This window comes from Pteropus vampyrus, unplaced genomic scaffold, assembly GCF_000151845.1.
Source record: "Pteropus vampyrus isolate Shadow unplaced genomic scaffold, Pvam_2.0 Scaffold17, whole genome shotgun sequence".
Lineage (NCBI taxonomy): Eukaryota > Metazoa > Chordata > Mammalia > Chiroptera > Pteropodidae > Pteropus > Pteropus vampyrus.
In genome coordinates, this window is record NW_011888798.1 from 3,781,268 (window position 1) to 3,802,626 (window position 21,359).

At 34.6% G+C, this 21,359-nt stretch overlaps 1 protein-coding gene across 1 annotated transcript in view; it reads left to right on the forward strand.

Annotated features, from left to right (window-relative positions):
* The first annotated feature begins 2,102 nt into the window (after positions 1 to 2,102).
* Positions 2,103 to 21,359, forward strand: part of LRP1B (LDL receptor related protein 1B) — a 1,708,438-nt gene continuing 1,689,181 nt past the window's right edge. The window contains exon 1 of the mRNA XM_011354519.1: positions 2,103 to 2,184. Within this exon, the coding sequence (XP_011352821.1) occupies positions 2,103 to 2,184 (82 nt within the window). The remainder of the gene's footprint in view (positions 2,185 to 21,359) is intronic.

Here is a 21,359-nt window from a genome sequence, read left to right on the forward strand (position 1 = left end):
TAATTCGTGGTAATAATATATACGAGAAAGAACGTGGATGTCATTAGCATGGTTTGGGAGCACTCTTCATTTTATTGCCAAGACTTAAGTGGATATGGATTTCCTAATAGCCGACCTCCTAGTTGAATGAATGGGATCATGTCAGAAAGACACTTACTTACTTTGTCCCCATGAAAAGATAGTATTTCAAAAAATGCAGAGATCCATGGACGATTGAGAAATATTTATTACTTTGAGCATCGTTCAAAATTTACCCTTCCTATCGCTTACCTCATATATTTGAACTCTGCCACTCATTGCAAAGTTTGTGAATTTTCAGTAAGAAGTAAAATAGGAAAAATCTCTTTTTATGTTTTCTATGTGGTACATTTTAGTGAAACAATAAACATGACTAGATGAAATGATATGTGTAGCAACTTTAGAAGGAAAAAACATACACTTTTAAATATGAAATGAAAAACTGACATAAAGGACATATTTTATAATCATAGAGTAAGTATGAAAGGTAACTTTTACAGATTCTTGGCAATGTCCTTCAGAGTCACCTCTTTGTTCTTTGATCCAGTCTAATGTTAATGGCTTCTAAGGAGCATCTAAAGATGTAATTTTAATCATAAATAGCTAGCGCACAGTGCTGGCATTCATCTATGATAAGTCTCAGCCAGTAAACTGAATAAAGTGTTTACAGTATCTTCTCTTCACTTTCAATCTTCCTATTGCTTAGTTTTGTCTTTTTCTTATAATTTTCCTTTACATCTATCACAGATTTTAAAATATTAAATACAAAAGGTTTTTCAACCTGTGTTCTTAGGCAAGAATTATTGATGTTACAGGGAAAAAAATAAGTCTTTAATTCTTAAGATTTCCAAGTTTTAACTCTTTAGCCATTTTTGAATGGCTAAGTAAAATTTTAGGTATTTGGGTAATCACATTTAAAAACTTAAGTGGTCATACAAATAATAATCTTTTTTTAAATTTATTTTTTATTCCACTGATTCATTTGGGTGCCAGAAAGTTTGGGAAAGTTTTTAAGCCACCGTTGTACCATGTGGAAAAAGAAAATAAATAAGTAAAATCCTCAAAACATGTTGAAAATGGTTCGAGATACCCTTTCAGAGAAATCCACTGTAAAACAAACTCGAATTCTTGCTCTGTGGTTCCCTGCTCAGGGTCTTCTTCCCATTCATTTTTCTTTCCTATGCAATAGATAATGACTTTGGGGGTTGTTTTGGGTTTGTTGTTGGTGGTGGTGGTGGTTGGTTGGTGGGTTTTTGCTGACTCACTAAATTTTACATCTTTGTCCCTAGGTGCTACTCAGCGTAAAAGTTAAAAGTGCAGTTCAGAAAACATTACGTTTGTGTGTCGAGAGGAGGAAACCATTTCCCTAAGAGAAGCTCGGATACTTAGCTTGTCCTTCCTTCCTGGGAAGGAAGCTTCCAGGGAGCGAAGGAATCAAATCTGCTTGGCCGACAGAAACATCCCAGAGCTGTAGCTGATAATTTCCAGCTGGTTGTTAAATGCAGAGCTTCCTGGGCGCCTGGCTGGCTCAGCCCAATGCAGAAGTCTCCTCCTTCTTTAAAGACCCAAATCCCTACAGAACCAGCTTGGAGTTACTTTCCCTTCAAGGAGACCGACATAACCGTGATTTGTGGGGCTCTCAGTACGCGGTGGTATTTTCCTGTTGTGTTAAATGCCTCTTAGTAAGTAATAGATGTGATTTATGTGGACCACGAAGGGGTGTGTGGTGGATTCGGTGATTAATCAGTGAATTCCCATCCGCTGGCATCTCTCACTGCCCCTCTTGCGTGATGTAAGATCAGACGTACCCTGCATTGAAAAGTCAAGACACACGAGCGGCTCGCTCGCGCTCACACGCACTCTCACTCGATCTCTCTCCCACACGCGTGCATCCGTACACCTTTCACATCCTGCTCCAGGCAGGAGAAGGCGGACTGGCTGGGCTCATTGAGCTGAAGAATTTCCAGTGACATTTGTAAATGACGCTGCTCCATTCCGGGCTCCGAGCCGCCGCCGCCGCCGCCGCGGGGCCGAGGGTGCCGCCGAGCAGTCTCCAGCGCAGGCTTCCCTACCGAGCGACCACAATGTCCGAGTTTGTCCTCGCCTTACTCACTCTCTCGGGATTATTGCCTATCGCCAAGGTGTTGACGGTGGGAGCTGACGGAGGTAAGGAGACCACCTCCCCGCTTTCTTCCCCTTTCCCCCTCGGTTTTCCTGCTAGGCGATGTTTGCAGATATAAGTGTGAAACTTAAGTCCTTGCGGCCCCGCTCCCCGGGTCGGGCTGGCCGCTGTGCGCTGGCCTCGTGGAAGGTGGGAGGTGCGGTCGGGGGGTTTCTGACCAGGTGCCAGAGTCCTCAGCTTCCCCCACAGCTTTTTCTTTTGGCCATTTACCGGTCCTGATTTGCCTCCCGCTGGGAGCGTTTGGACTTGACTGCGCGCGTCTGCCCGCTCATCCCAAGCGCTGCAGATGTTAAATCAGAATTCGCTTTTCCAACACTTCCTTACGCGCTCTCAGGGCTTCGAGCTTTTGCGGGCTCCGAATCCTCTGCCTTAAGTACGTGCTCCTTCAACTTAGCTCCTGGGTTAAACTTCCTTACCTGCTGTACTCGAGATCTGTAGAAAGGCGACAGCACCGACTCAAGCCCCTTTCGTTTTTGTAGCCCCTTGCTGGGGCAGACTCGGGCGAGATTCGTGTCATCAGCAGAAAGGCTAACGTTTTCAAGGAGCTTTAGGACGCAGGCACTTGCTTGAACTTGACTCTCCCGCCCCCCCAAGCTCTGTGACACAGCTCATGGTATCTGGAAATGCTAAACCTAACCCTCCACTGACATTTTATCCTTGCTTTTTCTCTAAATAGCTGACGAATGGTAGAAATTTAAACGGCAGTGGGTATGGGGAGCAGAGCAGAGAGGAGAGGAGGTGGGAATCATAATACACCTGGATTCCACAAACTTTTGATCTGGAAACCCAGGAATCCTTGTGCAAGTTTAATAATCTTTGAGAACAGTTTCATGGGTGGAAAAAAAGTAGATGAATATTTGGGCCACTGGCATTGGAATGGTTAACTAGAAGTATCATAGATCTAGATTTTTTTTTTAATCGAGTTCATATTGCCTGATACATTTCAGTTGGGTTTTGGGGATTTACTCAGAAAAAAAAAAAAAGTGAAAAATAGAGGAATGAAACCTGGATCCCAAAGCCAAGCAAATAGGCAAAATGTTGCATTGGAAGATTTGATGACTGTGCTTAAATGAAGCAGATTATTAATTGACTAAAAATCATTGCTTCGTTATAGGGAAAAAAAAAAACAAACAAAAAAAAAAACAGGGGAATGAATTGTAGTGTTTCTATCCAACCTGCTGTTGGGAACCAGATTATAGTCTTTATAATATACCCACACAGGTAATTTCCTTTACTAGTAGTGAAACTAATATGAGGTCCTTCAGAAAGTCTGACATTTACTGAGAGATAATCTTTTAAACGTGTCACTGCCACCTAACCATATAGCTTCTGAACTTGCCTTGAAGTTGCTGTGGTGTAGTGGAAAACTATATTGATAAAATGGAAGCACATAGCTTTAACTTGAAATGATATCTTTGGTCTGGAACGATCAGCTCTCAACCTTTCTTAGGAAGAATGTTTGAATTTGGACCAGAGCAGGTGAACAGAATAAAGCTTTTCAGCTCTGTGTGCTAGGAAAATATAATGGCACTGGTAGACTATGCTATTGAGCTATTTCTGATTATGTCTCCAATCCTCAGAAATTTGACCTCAACTAGAGTTAAGTCCTCAGTGCTCTTCTGTGTGTTTAGGAGGAATAGAGCCACTGCTACAATGATTGGAATGAATACCTAAAGATAATTTTAAATATAATAGAAAGTTGAACATAGTCACCCAACTTCCTTCTTAAGAAACTAAGTGACTTAAAGGATTGCATTTGGTGTCAATTTAGTTCCATGAGGGAGAAGGACTTCTAATGTATAAGCAGGGCACATGGAAAAGGACTGTTACTTTTTCCCAGAACTGAAATAGTGTCATGTCGTATCACCACGTCAGCATAAGAGGTACTGTATCAGATAGCACAAGTAAAAATAGTTGTAGACCAACACGTTAGCATTCTTCTATATATTTAACACAAGTTTCAAAACTGTTAGAAAAGAGCTAAAATTGTCATGGCAAGCTATCAAAGTGAAAAGGGTGGGTCCCTTTTGGACAAAAGGAAGGAAAAAAAGAAGACAAATCTTGTTGAAAGTTAAAAAGAAAGTGATGCTGCATTATGACAAACTTCCTCACTGAAATGCTGAAACAGAAGATATGGGAATATAAACTCAAGAGTTTAATGAGATGTAGTTTTTGCACAGACTATGTCAATTGTCCTTGAAGAATAAAACAGGCATGTGAATTACACAGGTGTGTTTTATAGTGCAAGAGCTAGCTAGCTAGCTTCATGACAGAAAATGAGAGATTACTTTTAGGTTCTCCAAATGCATATTGGGCAATGGGTACCTTCTTAAACTGTATGGACTAGCTAGAAATTATTGTATTACTCTCTACCTGGGTTACTCTTCCCTGTATAAGTTTATGAGTATGAACTCTAACTGTCATAAATGGAATAATACTTTAACTTGTGTCCTTGTGTTCAGTCTACACATATCTACTTGTCTTTTCATTACATATGCTTATTTTCTTAATTTATATTGATTTTTTTTTATACAGAGTTAAGCTAATGTGCATGTCAGTTCTTATTCGATTTTATCACATCTGAAAAAGGAAACATCTTTGTAACTCTTAACAGCAAATTGTAGTAGATAAATCATAGTCACTTAGGATCAACTAATGTGTCACATAAAAATGTCATCTTATCAGAGTAGTGTTTGATAAGGACTAAGACATATAAAGAAGTATATTTTAAATTATCAAGTTTTCTGGAAAAAAAGGGCCGAGGGGGGAGGATGTTTAGAGACCTAAAGCTAGTCTCTTTTAAATTCTTGAGTATGGCAAGAAGTGGAAACATATTTTCAAATAATTAAAGTTCTTGCTGTTATAATCATTTAAATGTGTATGTCTGTCTGTAAAATCATCTAAAAGTGGCAATCATGTGTATGTCAAAATTTTAATCTTCCTCCCCTCAAAGAAGAATGAACTGCAATTTGTGTCTCTTTATATCCACAAATGTCATAAAAGTTTTGTTTTGAAGAGGTCTCTGAAATCTTTGAGATTTCGTCTCTCTCCTCTCTCTCCCTCCCTCACGCCCTCTCTCTCTCCCCCTCTCACCTCTTTCCCTTTCTCCCTCTCACCATCTCTCCTACTCTCCCTTCCTCACTGTCCCCCTTTCTCTGAAGCTCAAATTAAAACTGGTAAAAGAAGGAAATGAGACAATGGGAAAATAAAGACAAATTTCTATGTGTTAAAACAAGAAAATAATGTGAATTGAAGAAAACAATGAGGGAAGGAAGGAAGAGTGGAGAGAAAACTAAAGGATTTTAGGAAAAGGTTGAATCTAAATTACTATTTCTTAAAGAAAAGATTTAAATTTCTTTAGAAAAAATGATTATTTCTTAAATACTTTTTTTCTGATTTCATAATGACTTATGACAGTGTTTTCAGTATAAAAATAATTTAAAGAAACTTCCATCAGTACAATGCTGGATATAATTAAGGCTCTAAGAATGGAGAGATACCTTAAATGTTAACTATGCTGTAATTATTAAGATGGAAGTTGTTTTTTTTTTCTTTTTAAGTGGATGTAAAAGAAATCTTTATAGATAGGGTGGGAGATGAGTGATATAGTTAATATACCCTTAAGAATGAGATGACACTTTTTAAATGCTACTTGTCATTCATGGTGGAGACATGAAGAGATTTTTAGTTTTCAAGTGTCTTGGATCCAGGACATTAGTTTCTTGCTACTTGCCTTTTCAATTTCTTTTCAGAGCCTAGGGTATAACATAAAGATAGGCTCCATTTAAAATCACCTGTACTGAACATGACCTGGTCTTCTACAAGGATTATGATGGTGAGGGATCTCTATATCTCCCATTTTATATATTATTATGATCCATATTTCATATTTCAATTGTTAATTTTTACATATTTTACAAAACGTGCACTCCTATTGCTTCAATTCCTTCCTAGTTATAGGGATTCTGTTTAATAAAATGTACCAACCAGACATATTGATAGATTTTTCTATCTTCTCTGGCGGTCTGTCAAAACAATTATTGTACGAAGAAAACTATTGTCTTCATTCTAGGTAGATACATTCAAGAAAGTAGAATTAATCCTAAAAGTTAAACATGATTGTACAAAAATAATGCCATTAAACTAATTTCATAGTAAGTGGAACTCACCTAGTATGTGTGAGTGTGTGTTTATATGATATCTATATACCTACTATCATCTATCTATCTACGTATCATCTATCTATCATCTATCTATCTACCTATTTATCTATCAATCATCTATCTATATTCTTTAAAATGGCTGCTTTGGCACAAACATCTATGGAAACATCACTTTAGCCTGAAAATTAGAAATAGATCTTTTTCAATGAAACTTATTGTTCAAAATTTTAGATCATATATGTCTATTTTTGTGGCTATTGCCATCTTGAAAAACAAAAACATGAAATGAAAAAAAAAACTTTTAAGAGTTATTTTTCAACTTTCAACATGCATTATTCTACTGGATTAATTTCCATATAATAAATATTTTGTTGTAACAGAGTCCGATAGTGGAAGAAATAGATGTCAAAATGTATTTGTCATTGAAATACCTGTAATTGTGATGCAATTACAATGCCTGTAATTTGAAACAATGTTTTTAGTAGCTGGAATGCTGAAGAAAAGTAAAGCAAATAAGGTTGAGTACTCTTATAATCAACTAATCAAAATACATATTGGACCAAACTTCTATCAGGAAATAGTCATATTTACTCCAGGTAGTTAAAAAAATTTCCCTGAAGAAATCTAGCTCCCCTTATTTAATCTAAGAATAATGACGAAAAACTATCTTAATATATAGAGGGTGCAAATAACAAGGTTTTTTATTTTTTATTGATTTATTTTGGTGGAAAAGGAGAACAAAATTAATCTAGCCAACCAAACAGAAAAGAGTCATGATACTTTTTATCATCTTCTGTAGAGTTGCTTTATATTACACATTATACTCTCCAAATTTAACCTATATAACAACCCATTAACTGGAAGCATTGGAATGAAATTGCAATATAACAATCACAAATCTAAGTCTACAGGCCTTGGGGACATTTTCCAGTTCTTCTTTTTTGGAAAGAGATATTAAGAGGTTTTTAGTTCCTTGGAGAAAAAAGTTCTTATTAAACATTAAATATAAAAGCATGAATATATCTCTAAAAACTAATTTGAGTTTTAAAAATGTTACTATTTGGACTAATTCACATGTGTGCCAATGACTATATTTATGGCACTTGCTTTTGAAAAATATTGTGCTTGCGATAATATTTAATCACTGTTCTAACTATTTTTTGCTCTCTTATTTGAATAAAATGTTACTCTCCAAGTACCTCTGAACCCTCTATGTTATTGAAAGGGGAATGAAGGCTTCAAAATTTGTACCACATCAGAACAAGTGAAGCTTAGACCTTCCAAATTTTTTTTTTTTCCCAATTAGAAGTTTTTCTGCTATAAGCTGCCTTCACAATTTTAGATCTGTATTTTCTCCTCATAAATGATTTGGTGGCCTCCTATACCACCCCCCCCCCACCATAACTGCAAGGCAAAGTTATAAATTATGTATTATTTATTACTCTGTTCTCAATTCAATGATACCAAAATATAGTTTCTCTCTATAGGCTATCTCTCTATAAACCCAATTATTTTGACTGAGCTTCCTAACTAAACTAATTGATGAAACTGAGTGGTAACTAAATAAGAATCAAACTATTAGATAGTAGCCAGTCAGACCTGGTAAACAGTTAAACTGATCTTGCATAAAAAACCTACAGTTGAATATTTTGGAGAAATAATAATAATAATAAATAATAATAATAATAAAATATTTCTCTGAAAGATGTATGAATAGTACTTCCTATCTATACTTTATAGAGTACATCATATGTGCCTTTGCCATTCATAACAGACAAATTATCATAACACACAAATTGAATATATTTGGTAATAAGTATATATTCATATTATGGGATAGCATAAGAGTTTAAAACACTATTAGAATATAAATAAATACATGTTCTGAATTCATTTGTGCTCAAAGATTATTGGTTACTTTTTTGAAAGTTAGTAGAAATTTATTAGTTTTCTTTATTGGCTTTAATAACTATGTTTATTTTTCTAATTTCACAAATATTTTTAAAAAGTTAAAACACATTTCACAACATTATTTCAAAGTCAAGACTTTCTCTCATTACAGGGTGGATAGTAGAAATCATTCCAGTGATAAAAATAGACAACAGGGTTTATCGAGATTTTTAAAACATGACTATAATAACTTTCTCATGTGATCACAATAACCTAGTTTTAGTCGGCAATTAGATGTCTAATTGTGGTTTTAAAAAAATGCAATGGCATGATTAAATAAATGGGCCCACTCATTTGTTGCTGGTTCCCCAGTAGGTCAGAATCTTACATTGTCCATACAAAAGACTGATACTTAAGTTGATAATGATTGTGTATTATATTGTTCAATAACTGCCATTTATATTTGTTGAAAAATGATGTATTATCTACATTTGGGGTTTCTCAAATATTCTAAAATAGTTGTAAGCATATAACACTTGTCAAAGGTGTCTTTACCTGTAGAAACAATGGAAAATAATTTTAATTAATATATTTTTACTGTCGAATCATCTGTTTAGTCTTATTTTTCTCAGATATGTTTGAATATAGTTTTGTATGTATATATGGAAGCTTCCATTTACATGTGAATTACAATATAACTCTGTCTTTTATAGAAAATGGGTTGAGAAAGTACCTTTTCTTATGACATTCCTTCTAACTTTGTTAAGAGAAAAAAGAAGAAGAAAAATAAAAAGCTTCTTGAAGATAGAGCATGTTGCCTTGCTAAGATACCGACATTACATTTTATCTCACTCTGCATTCTTAGTAACAGTCAGACATCTCTTCCAGAGTTGCATGAACTTCATTGTCCTGGCTGGCTTAGCCTTCAGACCAAAGACAGGTATTGTTGAAACACGACCTCATTTTAGTCGAAAGAATATGTTTCTTCTTTAGGTAAGATCAAGGTACCACAGATCACCTCTTGTTTTGTTCTTACAATCAATAGGAAGTTTCTTCCTAACTTTTCCACATTGCATTGACATCTTCAAGACTTCCAAGACAGTTTAACTTTAGAAATATGAATACATAATTTCTTAAGAATTTTTCTACCGCTGAGTTTTTTTTTTTATGACATTTTTCCATCTTAGCCTTTTTTTCTTAAAATGAGAAAAGAGAACTAAAAATGGGGAGGGGAAGAATAGAAGTAAAACTTGGTTGTGGTTGCTTGCTTTGAGTGTTCCCAAGGTATTTTTTAGGTATTTGTAAAAAAGAAAACTGTAGGTATAAGGCTAATAACAGAGATGGATTTAGAATGATCTGTTTTTCTTTAGAAATCAGGATCTATAAAAAGGAAGGACAAAGATGCTAAGAGAGAGAACATTCACAGTAAGAATTTATTGAAACTTCAATCCATACAGATCAAGTAACTGAGGCAATTAGGAACCTCAAACTCTTGCTAAAATATAAATTCTAGTGCTTTAAAAAATTTGGTTTTTAGATTGTAAAACCTTGTGTGTGCTTTCTAAAGTTTTTAATGGTATATTTTTTGGTATAGAAATTTTTAAAAAAGCAAGTATGCTTGTTAAAATATTCTACTGTATTTGACTTTATTAATTTTAGGGCATTTTCTCATAAGCTCCACAAGTATAGTGATAACGGTCCTAGCTCATGAGTGAGATCTTTGCCTCATTGGGTAAAAGTATTACAGATTGTGTCTACTGGGCATTCATATTTCTGAGATTTTTATTAAAGTAAGATTTATAGATAGAATAAATAACTTGGAATTCAGGCCCTTTTGGTGAGTCCTTATCCTGTCATTTTAATGCAAAGGCTGGCTAGCAGTTCAGCATCAGCACCACCTTAGTGACTCATAATCCTAGTGGCATACAATTCTTATTTGGGGGAAAATATGGTGACTTTATCCAACATTGGCCAACGTTAAAAACAGGTAAAATTTAGACCTTAAGCATTTATTCTGCTTCTGTCCATTCAGTTCTATATATCTTTCCCCTGCTCGGGTATTTTCTTCCTATTTTCACTTGATAATAATGTTGTCAATTTTAAAAAAATTAATCTTGATAGAGTGAAGTATCAAAATCTTAGCACTTTTTCCACTTTCCTTATTGCTCTCTTTCTTGGGAGAACAAAAGGTTATGAAAGGTATAAAGGTTTTTTTTTTTTTTTTGTCTTGTGTATATTTTAATCTGGGTGCCTGTAAAAACCCCACCAGAGCTTTACAGAAAACTGCTTCAATCAACTCTGAAAAGGAATGTAGCAGTGTTCCTAACACCTCCCATGAATGTAAGGAAAATAATGTATGTGAAAACACATTGCATCGTATATTGCAGTGTATAAATACCTATTATTTTATTAATTATAGTATTAACTTAATATAAATTACTAATAGCAATAGGAATCTCTTACATTTTCAGGATGCTTTAATTATTTTTCACAGTTTATTTCTACTGACATCTTATGATCTCTGAAGCAACACACACGGTTCATAGTCATTTATTTATTCACCCATTCAACAAAGTTGAATAAATGTGTGTTGGGTGCTGTCCTAGGTGTTGGGAATGAGGCAGGTGGGCAAGTCAGACAATGTAACTGGTCTGATGGTACTTACATTTTAATGTGGGAGGAGACAGACAATATGCCAAAAAATAAACTAATAAAAGTATTTTGTGCTAAGAAGAAATAAAAAAATATGTAATGTAATTTAGAAACTGCTCTGAGAACTATTGGTTATAATTACAGAAATTCTTTTAGGAAAGGGTGACATTTGCTGAGACAAAAATGATGAGAAGGAACAAGCATTAAGTACTTCTGAGGGAGGAGCTTTCTGCGAACACCCTTTAGAGCAAGTCATGAATTCAGCATTTAGAGAAAGAAAGATGAGAAGGTCTGTGTGTCTCTGAACTGTGTTAAGGAGAGAGAAGGAATGAGGAAAGTCATATTTATGATTAAGCCAGGTATTTCAGGTAAGACTATGCAAATCAAGGTGAGGTGTTTGAGTTTTGTTCTGATTACAACAGGCAGCAATTGAAGGTTTAGTCAGAGGTGACATGACACAATTTAATTATTTAAGAAATCGTGCTTGCTGCTGAATGAAGTAGGACCAGAAGAGACACAGTGATCCAGTTAAGGGGTTATCATAATTGTCCTGGAGAAAGATGTTGGTGACTTAAATGAAGAGGTAGCAGTGCAGATGAGGACAAGGTGGAGGAGCGACTTCCATCTTTAATTTAGGAAGATTTTCTATAATAATGAATGCAGCAGCATTCAATATATTAAGAGGATAAAACATGAAATAAAGTCTCAAATTATTATCTTTGAAAGTTAGGGTTACCATTCTAGGTTATTTAAAAATGAATGCATTCTATTTTACAGCACCTCTTATTGATTTGTATGAAACGTGTTTCACAATGTAAGGTACATGGTAGTCATGCGTGAGCCCTGCAATATTGCTTGATTTTTATTATTTTTTCTCTTATATTTCAAAATTATTAATAAAATCTTCTCTATGACCCCATATTACTTGTATCATTTCTGCAGAATGGAATTAATAGAGTTTCACTCATGTATTCTTTGGGACTTTAGTTAAAATAGTACACTTAGCCACATTTTAAGCATTGGTAAATGTGGCAGCAATTGTTTTACTGTGATTTCTACCAATCTAAACCAGTATAACAACAGAAGCAATAGGCTTTGGCCTATGTGAAGAACCATTTGTTTTTTTTCTTGAGGAAGTCATCAGTGTTTTTAAGGAAGAACTCCTTTTTTATTGTCTCCAAATCCTTGACAGAAGAACATGTCCATATAGTCAATATCTCACATATTATTAAAAGGAAAAAAATGTAAGAGAGCTGCTATTGGCTATACTCATTACCCTCCCTGAAAATCCCCATAAAACAGTAAGAAGGAAAGGGGTGATGACAAGTGGTGGAGAACTCACTGAGTAAGAGTTTCTGACCCAGTGGATATTATTCTTGGTCAGTTAGGGCCCTTGGCTTATTCTTCTGTATTTATCCACACATTCATTGAATAAATGTTATAGTAACTGCTGTTTCCCAGTCAATGTGATTTATAGACTGAAAAAAGAACTAAACAACAAAACCAGAATAAGCAATAAAACACAAGTTTAACAGTTATATGACTTTGGATTTTCAGGGAAAATTTGCTTATGGCTAAAAATCAAACTCATTTCGGTCTATGGAGTTCTTTTTGTTCTAAAAAGGAAAGAGAGTGTGAAGAGGAGAAAGGCTCTATAAAACTGAAGTGAAAGGGAAAATATCAGGGCCCAGAGGGCCTTTGAGAAAGAAGAAAACAATACAGTGTTTGAAGGAAATATGGTTAATATTAAGCTGATTGAGTTACTCTAGGTCCTAAGTTATTTGAAGATTGTCTGAGATTTGGTTCCATTGATTTTTTTCATTACTCTTTTTCAGCTTTCTTTCCTGTTATCTACCTTGAGAAAAAATCAAGTTTTAGTTTTAAAGTTTAATATTTAAATCTGTATTTCAAAGTACAAGATTAGCCCCCCAAATATTACCACTTGGTTTCTTTTTCAGTGATATAGGCCATCTAGTGTCAAAAATCAACCTTTTCAAACATATTATGAACTACAGTATTATGGAGGAAATACTTCACCTCAACTAGATAAATTACCTTGAAAATGCTACATGATCAATACAAGTAGTGTTTCAAAAGATAACCTGCTTTCTTAATTTTCAAACATGGTATGTGTTTAGATTTAAGAAAGGAAGACATATACTAAACAGATATTAGTCTAAAATAAAAGGAGATTTAAAGCTCAGCCATTTAAAATTTTGGAAATGCTTAAATAAGATATTAAAGTTAAAGATCTCAACCAATTTATTTGTTGTATAACGAGCTTACAGGTTTAGCAGACATTTGCCGGATGCATGTGTAGAAATCAAATTCTCATGTGACTTGACTTTAAGTTCAGTTCATTTTTCATTCATGTTTTCAAAAACACCTATAATAATTTGACTCCAAAATTTCAGTACTAAAATCAACATTATGCCTAAAAATAAGTTAAATATGAAATAAACACCAAAATTTTATTAAAACTCAGAGTGATGGGAAGTAAATGAAATTTGAAACGAAGATTTTGCATTAATATTTATTTTGGGATTCACTGTAAATTTGTTTGCCGTGTACTTTAGAAGAAGGGTGCCAAAAGTTTGGAAATAAATTAATCTGAGTAATTGAAAACAGCAGGAAGGGGAAGGGTCACTTGTATATTTGTGAGTACAAGGCATGATTTATGCTCCCTGACTAGAACTCTGCTCATATGACATGGAGGTCTGCTGAAGGGCTTTTTTTTTTTTTTTTTCCTATCATAGAAAAAGTACTATGAGAAAGGTTCAAAATGAGTATAAGGGTGTTATTTCTAGTTTAGGTAAATTGAAAAATAATTACTGACTACATCCTCAGAATAAAAAGCATTTGGGCAGGAAATGTTGTGACCCCTTGGAACAGACTTAAACCTGCTATGACAAGCCAGAGAAAACAAACAAAGCTTATTCAGATAACAGTGAAGCTGGTGAGACACCTGAAAAATCTAGCAATAGCAAGAAAATCACTTAAGTCAAAAGTAAACTTTTCAGAGATTGCAGCTACTTGAGTTCACCAAGATTTAGAGATGAATGCCAAAGAGGATTAGTAAAACTTCCATTTGAAATATAGCAGTAATGGCTGTATTGCCATGTCTCAAACCCATGCTTGAGTCACCATGTGAGAGTTGAGCTCAATATACAATAAGAATAATAAAATTTTCTTAAAAAGGAAGAAATACTATAAAGGAATCTGAAACAGAAATCCTGCCCTTTTCCCTCCTTTCTGCAAGCAAGAGAAAATAATAGGTAGCATTTCTTCTATAGTTATACAGAGGGAAATATGGCTTCTGAGATCCCTAGACTCAGAGAAAAGGCTGCTAAGACTTCTTTGCTCATCATATTAAGTAATGGGACTCAGCCAAATTTGACCTTTATGAATTAAAGGTCAAGGTATAGGGAAAGTTTTGCAAACAAAAATGCATACAGCACCCTGGCTGGTCAGAGGTGCCCTGGGTGAAGTGTAAATTACAGAACACCCACATTGTCTCAGGGGACAGCTGGCATTTAGTTGGAGCAGATTGTGGCCTTGTGGAAGTATGGGCTAAGGGTAGCTGGACCTTCAGATAATTTAAGGGAGGTCTGAGATCTAGATTTTGATGCGCAATGCCCAAAGTTTTAAATCTTGCCCATCAAGATAAAAAATAAAACAAACAAAAAAAATAATATTGTCAGGGGTCAAAAACACAAGCTGATAGATTTAATACCTTGCCTGACAGCCAGTGACCCACTATGGAACCCTCAGTTGCAGGCATCGACGGAAGGGTTATAGGGAAAAGATGTTTTACTAGGTACGTTGCAGACAAATGTGGCCTTAGACAGCAGAGCATAATGCCTTGACATTTGGAGCGCGTTGTTATTTCAGGTCATGGCTTTGGGAAGAAGGGTACCAAAGATGAACTTGAACAGTATACTGCATCCTTAGCTCCCCTACTTTCTCTCCCCTCTGAGACAAACAAACAGAATCAGGGGAGAGAAGGTAGGTTCAGAGAAAATTTTTAATGACCGAGAAGAGAGTTAGTGGTATTAGACCCAACTGTGACTTGGGACAGGAACATGCCACCAAAGTCATCTAAGGAAGAAAACTCTGTTAACAATGGTGAGGAAATGCTATGCAGATGATTTCAGTCAGCCTTAGCATTCCAGGGACCTCATGAAAAATATTCTATGTGATAGGAGACAGCCACATGGCAAAAACAAAATTGCTGGGTGCACACAGATCATTATTGAAATGTAGAAAGAAAAAAAGACCAAAAGGGAAAAGAAATTCATAGTGAAGTTAAGATGGCAGAGATATGATCCTGATGAGTAGACAAATTCTCATGCTGAGACAAAAGGAATCACATTTAGGTTTCTGTTTTATCTTCTTTTTTCTTGGGAAAGATGTGGCTTAATCACAGCCAACTGTGTGCTCTGTTACCACATATAATCTTCAGATTCTATATCTGTGTTCACATAAGAATTAGTATATCCAAACTGATTATTTGAACCAGTTTTATTCAAAGCATTTCTTAAAACTTTTTATTTGAAATAATTTTAGACTTATAGAAAATGTATACAACTAGTACAGAGTCCCCAAATTGCCTTAACTCAGCTTTCCTTGATGTTAACATCTTATATAACTATAATTATCAAAATGCAAAGTATATATTGGTATAATAAATATTATTAACTAAACTATAGACTTTATCTGGATTTTACCAGTTTGTCCACTAATGACCAGCTCTATCCCAACATCAAATTCAGGATTCAGTATTGTATTAAGTTGCCATATCTCCTTAAACCTCCAATCCATGACAGTCTCTGCCTTTAGTTGACTTTCTTGACCTGGGCTCGTTCAAAGAATCCTGCTCAATATTTGGGGGGACAGAATGTCCCAAAATTTGGATTTGTCTGATATTCTCTCAAGGTTATGCATTTTAGACTAGAATATCACACAAGAAATGTGCCCTCCCTCAGTTTATCGTATCAAGACATACATGTCAATGTCTTGTTATTGGTGATGTTAACCTCGGTTACTTGGGTGAAGTGGTGCCTTCCTCATTGTTTCTACATTTATTAATTGGAATTGTTTTGTAAGAAAGAGCTGTTATTTATTATTTTTATCAGTATGGACTCATAGATATTTATTATTAGTTATAATCCAGTATTATTACTGTTCATTTTCTTGCTTAAATTGTTCCTTCTTTGTCTATTGGGAGTTCCTTCAGATTGGCTACTCTGCCCTTCTGAAACACCTCCATCCTTTTCTAAGCACTTTTAGATGATTCAAGTACATATTGCCATATCCCTATTTCTGCCCTGGAATCAACAACTTTTCTCAGGAGTGTCATAGCATTTCGAAACTTCAAAACTAAAATCCCGAATTAGAATTATTACAAGTGGTGAGGCTTATTATGGCATTTAAAATTTCACCGTTCCAGAAATTTCTAAAGAAAAACATATATACATTTTATAAAGCCAATTCATATTTAATGATCTTTTCTCAGAAAACTTTTAAGGATTAGGGATTAAAAAAAAAAAAAGGCATACCTGCTCTCGAAGAAATGATGGCTTAATTTAAACAAGAAATATTATTGAAGCACAAGCTAATCATATAAGGGATAATAGCAAAAGGTTTGATTATACGTGGCAGGTGAGGCGAGGGTCCTATTGTGATTGCATGCCTTGTCTTTTGGATGGAGATTGAACACAAATCATATGCCAGAGATAGTGAATGGTTTTGATATTTTGGATGAATATTGATCTATTATTAGTTGTCCATACTGTTATATTGAAGGAGATTCTACAACTGAGTCTGAGTTCTTTGATAAAGGGCACAATGATAAGCTGATGGGTTTTTTTTTTTTAATGATAAAAGTCAGAAGACATGTAAGAGTGCTAGCATCTGGCTTACTTACCATTCTTGGCTTTGTTAACACAATTAGAGTCTCTAGCAATTGCCATTAAAAAGAATAGTTTCTGCCCATTGTCCGGAATTCCCAATGAACCAATGGATAAAATCTCAGCTAATGAAACAAGCATGGCTTTGTATAAAAACAAGTGTTTAGGCAATTTTCAAAGGGCCTAAAATATCCACCTTTTTTCAATGTACACAATTTTTTTATTTCCTTGCTTTTTTTAGTGACCACCATGAACACCATATTGCTATTTTTTTTAACTCTTTGGTTGTCTTGCTCTTCATGATCATTTCCAGTTTGTCCTAACTTTGAAGCTGCAACTTCTTTTCTCACTGTGGTACCTTCTCTAACCTGCTAAAAGAAACGAGCACAAAATCACTCCCCAAAACTCTGATTCATCTTAGGTGTTTGGATGTACCCAGTTTGAATGGCACATTGTCTAAAAAGTATAGGTATGAGATTACTGGTCTGACCATCAGTTTAATTTCTGATAATAGAGCTAGTAAGGTAGTGAGAAACAGAGATAGTTGGAACGCAATGCAATGCCCATATTGAATTTTTTACAATTTAATGCATTTTAGAAAATGACCCATCTGAAAAGCATTATGGCTTGCTGAGAAAAGCTGCACGCTGAGAACTGAGAGAAGTGGGCTCAATTCCCAGCTCTGCATCTGACTCACTCTTTGTCCTTGGGTGAGTCCCTTAGCCTCTCTCTGTGTCTGCTTCCTGCCTGGTAAAATAAGGAGAATAATTCATAAAGGCTCCCACCTCACCAAGATGTGTCGAGGCTGCATTCGGCAACCAATGAAGGGATCTTTCTTCCCCCTGCTGGCTAATGCTGATTATTAGCATCTAGTTTGATTAAATTTTGCAATAATAGCATGGAGCTACAACTAAAGTAAAAAAATCTTTTAATCCTTTAATTTACAATAGAGTTTTATTGTAGTCCTTATTGTTTTATGTTAATACACTCATTGCTAGGAGGAAGACTTGTGGATCTTGTGTAAACAAAAATATCCATTGCCTCAGTCTACTTGAGTGCCAACTATGGGGTCTTGTACTGAACACTGCAGAGCCCGTTAGAAGAGTAGAAAATGGAATCCCGAGAGGAGTCTTACAGGTAATACACAATTGGAGGATGTTACCTAGCAATATTTATTCAAAGACTCTATTGTAAAGGTTAGAGTTTAGACAATAGAGAAATCAATATAGTCTGGAAAATCACAGAACAATGTCACGGGATAAACTGAGCAAATGCCTCTCATTCTATCACATCTTCCCTAATTCCTCCAGCAAAAATGATCTTTTCCTTCATTTCCCACCCATTTTTTGATCTTGCTGGCTCATTTTACCTTTCTCTAGTTTTCCCTAAATATCTTTTATGTTATTTTTTACTTTTTTTTTTCTTTTCAACTAGTAGATAATCATGAATCATGCATTATTTTCGGTGGTTAGTTCTCTTAATTCTCCTTTCATATTAACCCCTCCATATTGTTTTCATGATTTTGAACTTTTGAAATTATTCTGCCAATTATAGAATATCCTGTATTCTGAATTTGTATTATTTCCTCATTATTTTATCTATCTTAGTCCTGTATCACCACTATTTTCTGTGAACTGGATAGTAGATCTATAGGCTAGGCTGGATTCAAATTGAACATTTCTGGACAGAATAATTCCTAGACAATATTAGGTAACCGTATACTTAATAACTATGAAGTTAGGTGTCTGTATACAAAATAGAATTAATGATGCAGATACTAGAAGAGATGGATAGGGTACTGATGTGTAGAGCTCCTTTTTGTAATTAATGAAAAGATTCCCTGTAGGCTGTCGCTGCCCTAAGTAGGAACCTTCTAAGCAGAGGGAATTATAGGTGCAAAATTAGTGAAGAGCAAGAGAGCTGACTAACAATAAGCGGTCCTCTAGTTCAGTATAGTTAGTACGAGATGAATTTTTGAACAGTAAGACGTGCAGAAGATGTTCTTTATAATTCGGTGAATCTAAGATGGGCTTTTACAAGTTATCTCTAAAAGAAATCATCCAAAAAAATCTCTAAATGTAATTAATGAACTACTCTATAAAGGACAAAAGATACTTGTTGAGGAATAGATTTCACTATAGATTTTCATATTGTCTCCTGAGGTTAGTCACTCAATATATAATTTTATTTTATTTTTTTAAATAGGTTAAGATGACATTTTGACTATATTAGAACAGAGTTTCTCCTAGTATCTGCTAACTTATTGGTCATGACTTTGCCTTCATGCTGAGTGTCCTTGGGGATACACCACTATGTTGAGTCTGAAAGGAGAAAGAATAAATTATTGGCAATCTAGAGCACTTTTCTGATCTTGATGATATTACTAAAGATGGAACTTCTTAGCTTTTGTGGATTAAAAACAAAGGCTTTCAAGTTTTTATTTTTACCCACACAAGGCTTTTCATTTGCTTTATGAAATAAACAGGTGGAAGGGGAAAAGAAGCATCTGTTGTTTCATTTATGCTCTACAAGTATTACTATACTTTTTGAAAATACTATTTTTTTTTTCCAGGAAGAATGATGTGATTGTGTAATGCCAAGTACATGCTCAATACTTCTAAGTGATAAATTTACATAAAGGATAGTTTGCTTTCTGATCAGAGTCTGTGCGCTAAAGATTTTCTGTCAGAAAATCAGAATAAAGACTAAAATCAAGGCTTGGTTTTGTGTCTTTTAATACTACACATATCATTCTACAAAGCTTTTGAAAACAACCGAACCAGATATCACTTTTCAGTATTGACAATGTACTTTGCTGATACTATTATTTTCTCTTCAAGCAGGAGAACTCTGAAGAATGTCTGATGGACATAATGTTTTCCTTCTCAGTAGAAATAACTACTCTTTATATAAAATAATCTTAAAATTTAAAAATATATATTTTCCATTTTTTGTCATTTTATAAATAAAAATGTTATACTTTGCTTTCCTGCATAACAATAAAAACAAGTAGTTTTAGGCAAAATATTTATAATGTTAATCCTGGGCTTCATTTACTACAGGGAAATAATGTATTAGATTAAGCTAATAGTTGAAAATTTTTCATATCTGTTAAGTTTATAGATATTCTCAAAATTATTGTTTTTGAAAATGGAAGATGACCTCACAAAGCATTACAAATATTAGCAATACAAAAACAGTTATAAGGACTGTCCAAGTTCTGCTCTTTTAATACTATTATATTTTCTACATGTGAATTCAAGCCTTGTTCTAATATTATAGAAATAAGAGAAAAAGACATTAAAACATTCCTAGGGTGTTAACGTGAGTTAACATCATAACCACCAACTGCCAGCAGGCTTTGGAGGCCCAGCAGGGAGCCGCGTTTATCCCATGTAATGGATGTGTGGTCACGGATCTCATTAAGCAATAACAATCTTTGAGAAATCGTTGTTCCCTCCCAAAGTACACTCTAAATGTACTCTGTCTTAGTCCACTGAGGTTCATGCTGCTTCTAAGTCACCATGCTCTTTTCTTGAGTCTCTTTAAGCTGATTTTGTGTGTAACAGAAGAATCCTGTCACATAAAATTTGAGATATCTGTCTCTCAAAAATCCATTGAAAAGAAAGCCACTGCTTTAGACTCATGAAGAAACTTTTGGGGTGAGCATGGTTTCTGTGATAAATTGTTCTGAGATAATGAGACACCTACCACTTGAAGTACTCAGTTAGCTTCACCGGGAGGCATTTCTGGGCAATATGAAAATGAGCTGACTCCAATGACTTTGGTGAATAAATTCCGCAAGACAATTTTAGCTAAAGACTGCAATCAAAAACATAGTCACTTGATCTCTAGTTTATGGAGCTATGTGGTAATCTATTCAGTGCCTTTGTCCCTTTAAAAAATAATTTATCTTGTTAGTATTTTTCTATATAATATAATCAGAAGTGATTGAGAGGTGATGGAAAAATGCACTAATACTAAATGGGAATTTGAAAAAGCAAAAAACAAAAAACAAAAAACAAAAAACCTCGACCACTTGGTAATCAATGAAAAAGTATTGGATATCCAAGTGTCCTATTTTGGCGTTGTTAGTTTTCAGTTCTTTAGTCCTTAAGTCCTTGAGATTTTCATAAAGCCTATGTTTCAAATGAAAGCAGTTATAGGAAATTAGTACAACAGTGCATGAAATAATTATTAAAAATGACAAGGACTCTAAAAATGTGAATTCTAGCTTTATTCTTTATTTTTTTTTTTTTTTCCATAAGAGGGGCATAGTGGTCAATGACATTGGCAGACCATGCTTTAATAAATTTATTTATTTTTTTAATTGTTGAATGTCTATTGATCAATTACTTGGCCTTTCACATGGAATTAAAAGTGAAAAGTAACTATTTGAGCAAAATAATTTTGAGTAATGATAGAAGCTCTAAATCATAAGTAAAATTCACTTCAGAAAATGTCTACTTTATTGTTATGAACAGTTCCCTGTAAATTAATTTTTATATTTGAGTCACATTGTACTTCTTTAAAAAAAAAATATTT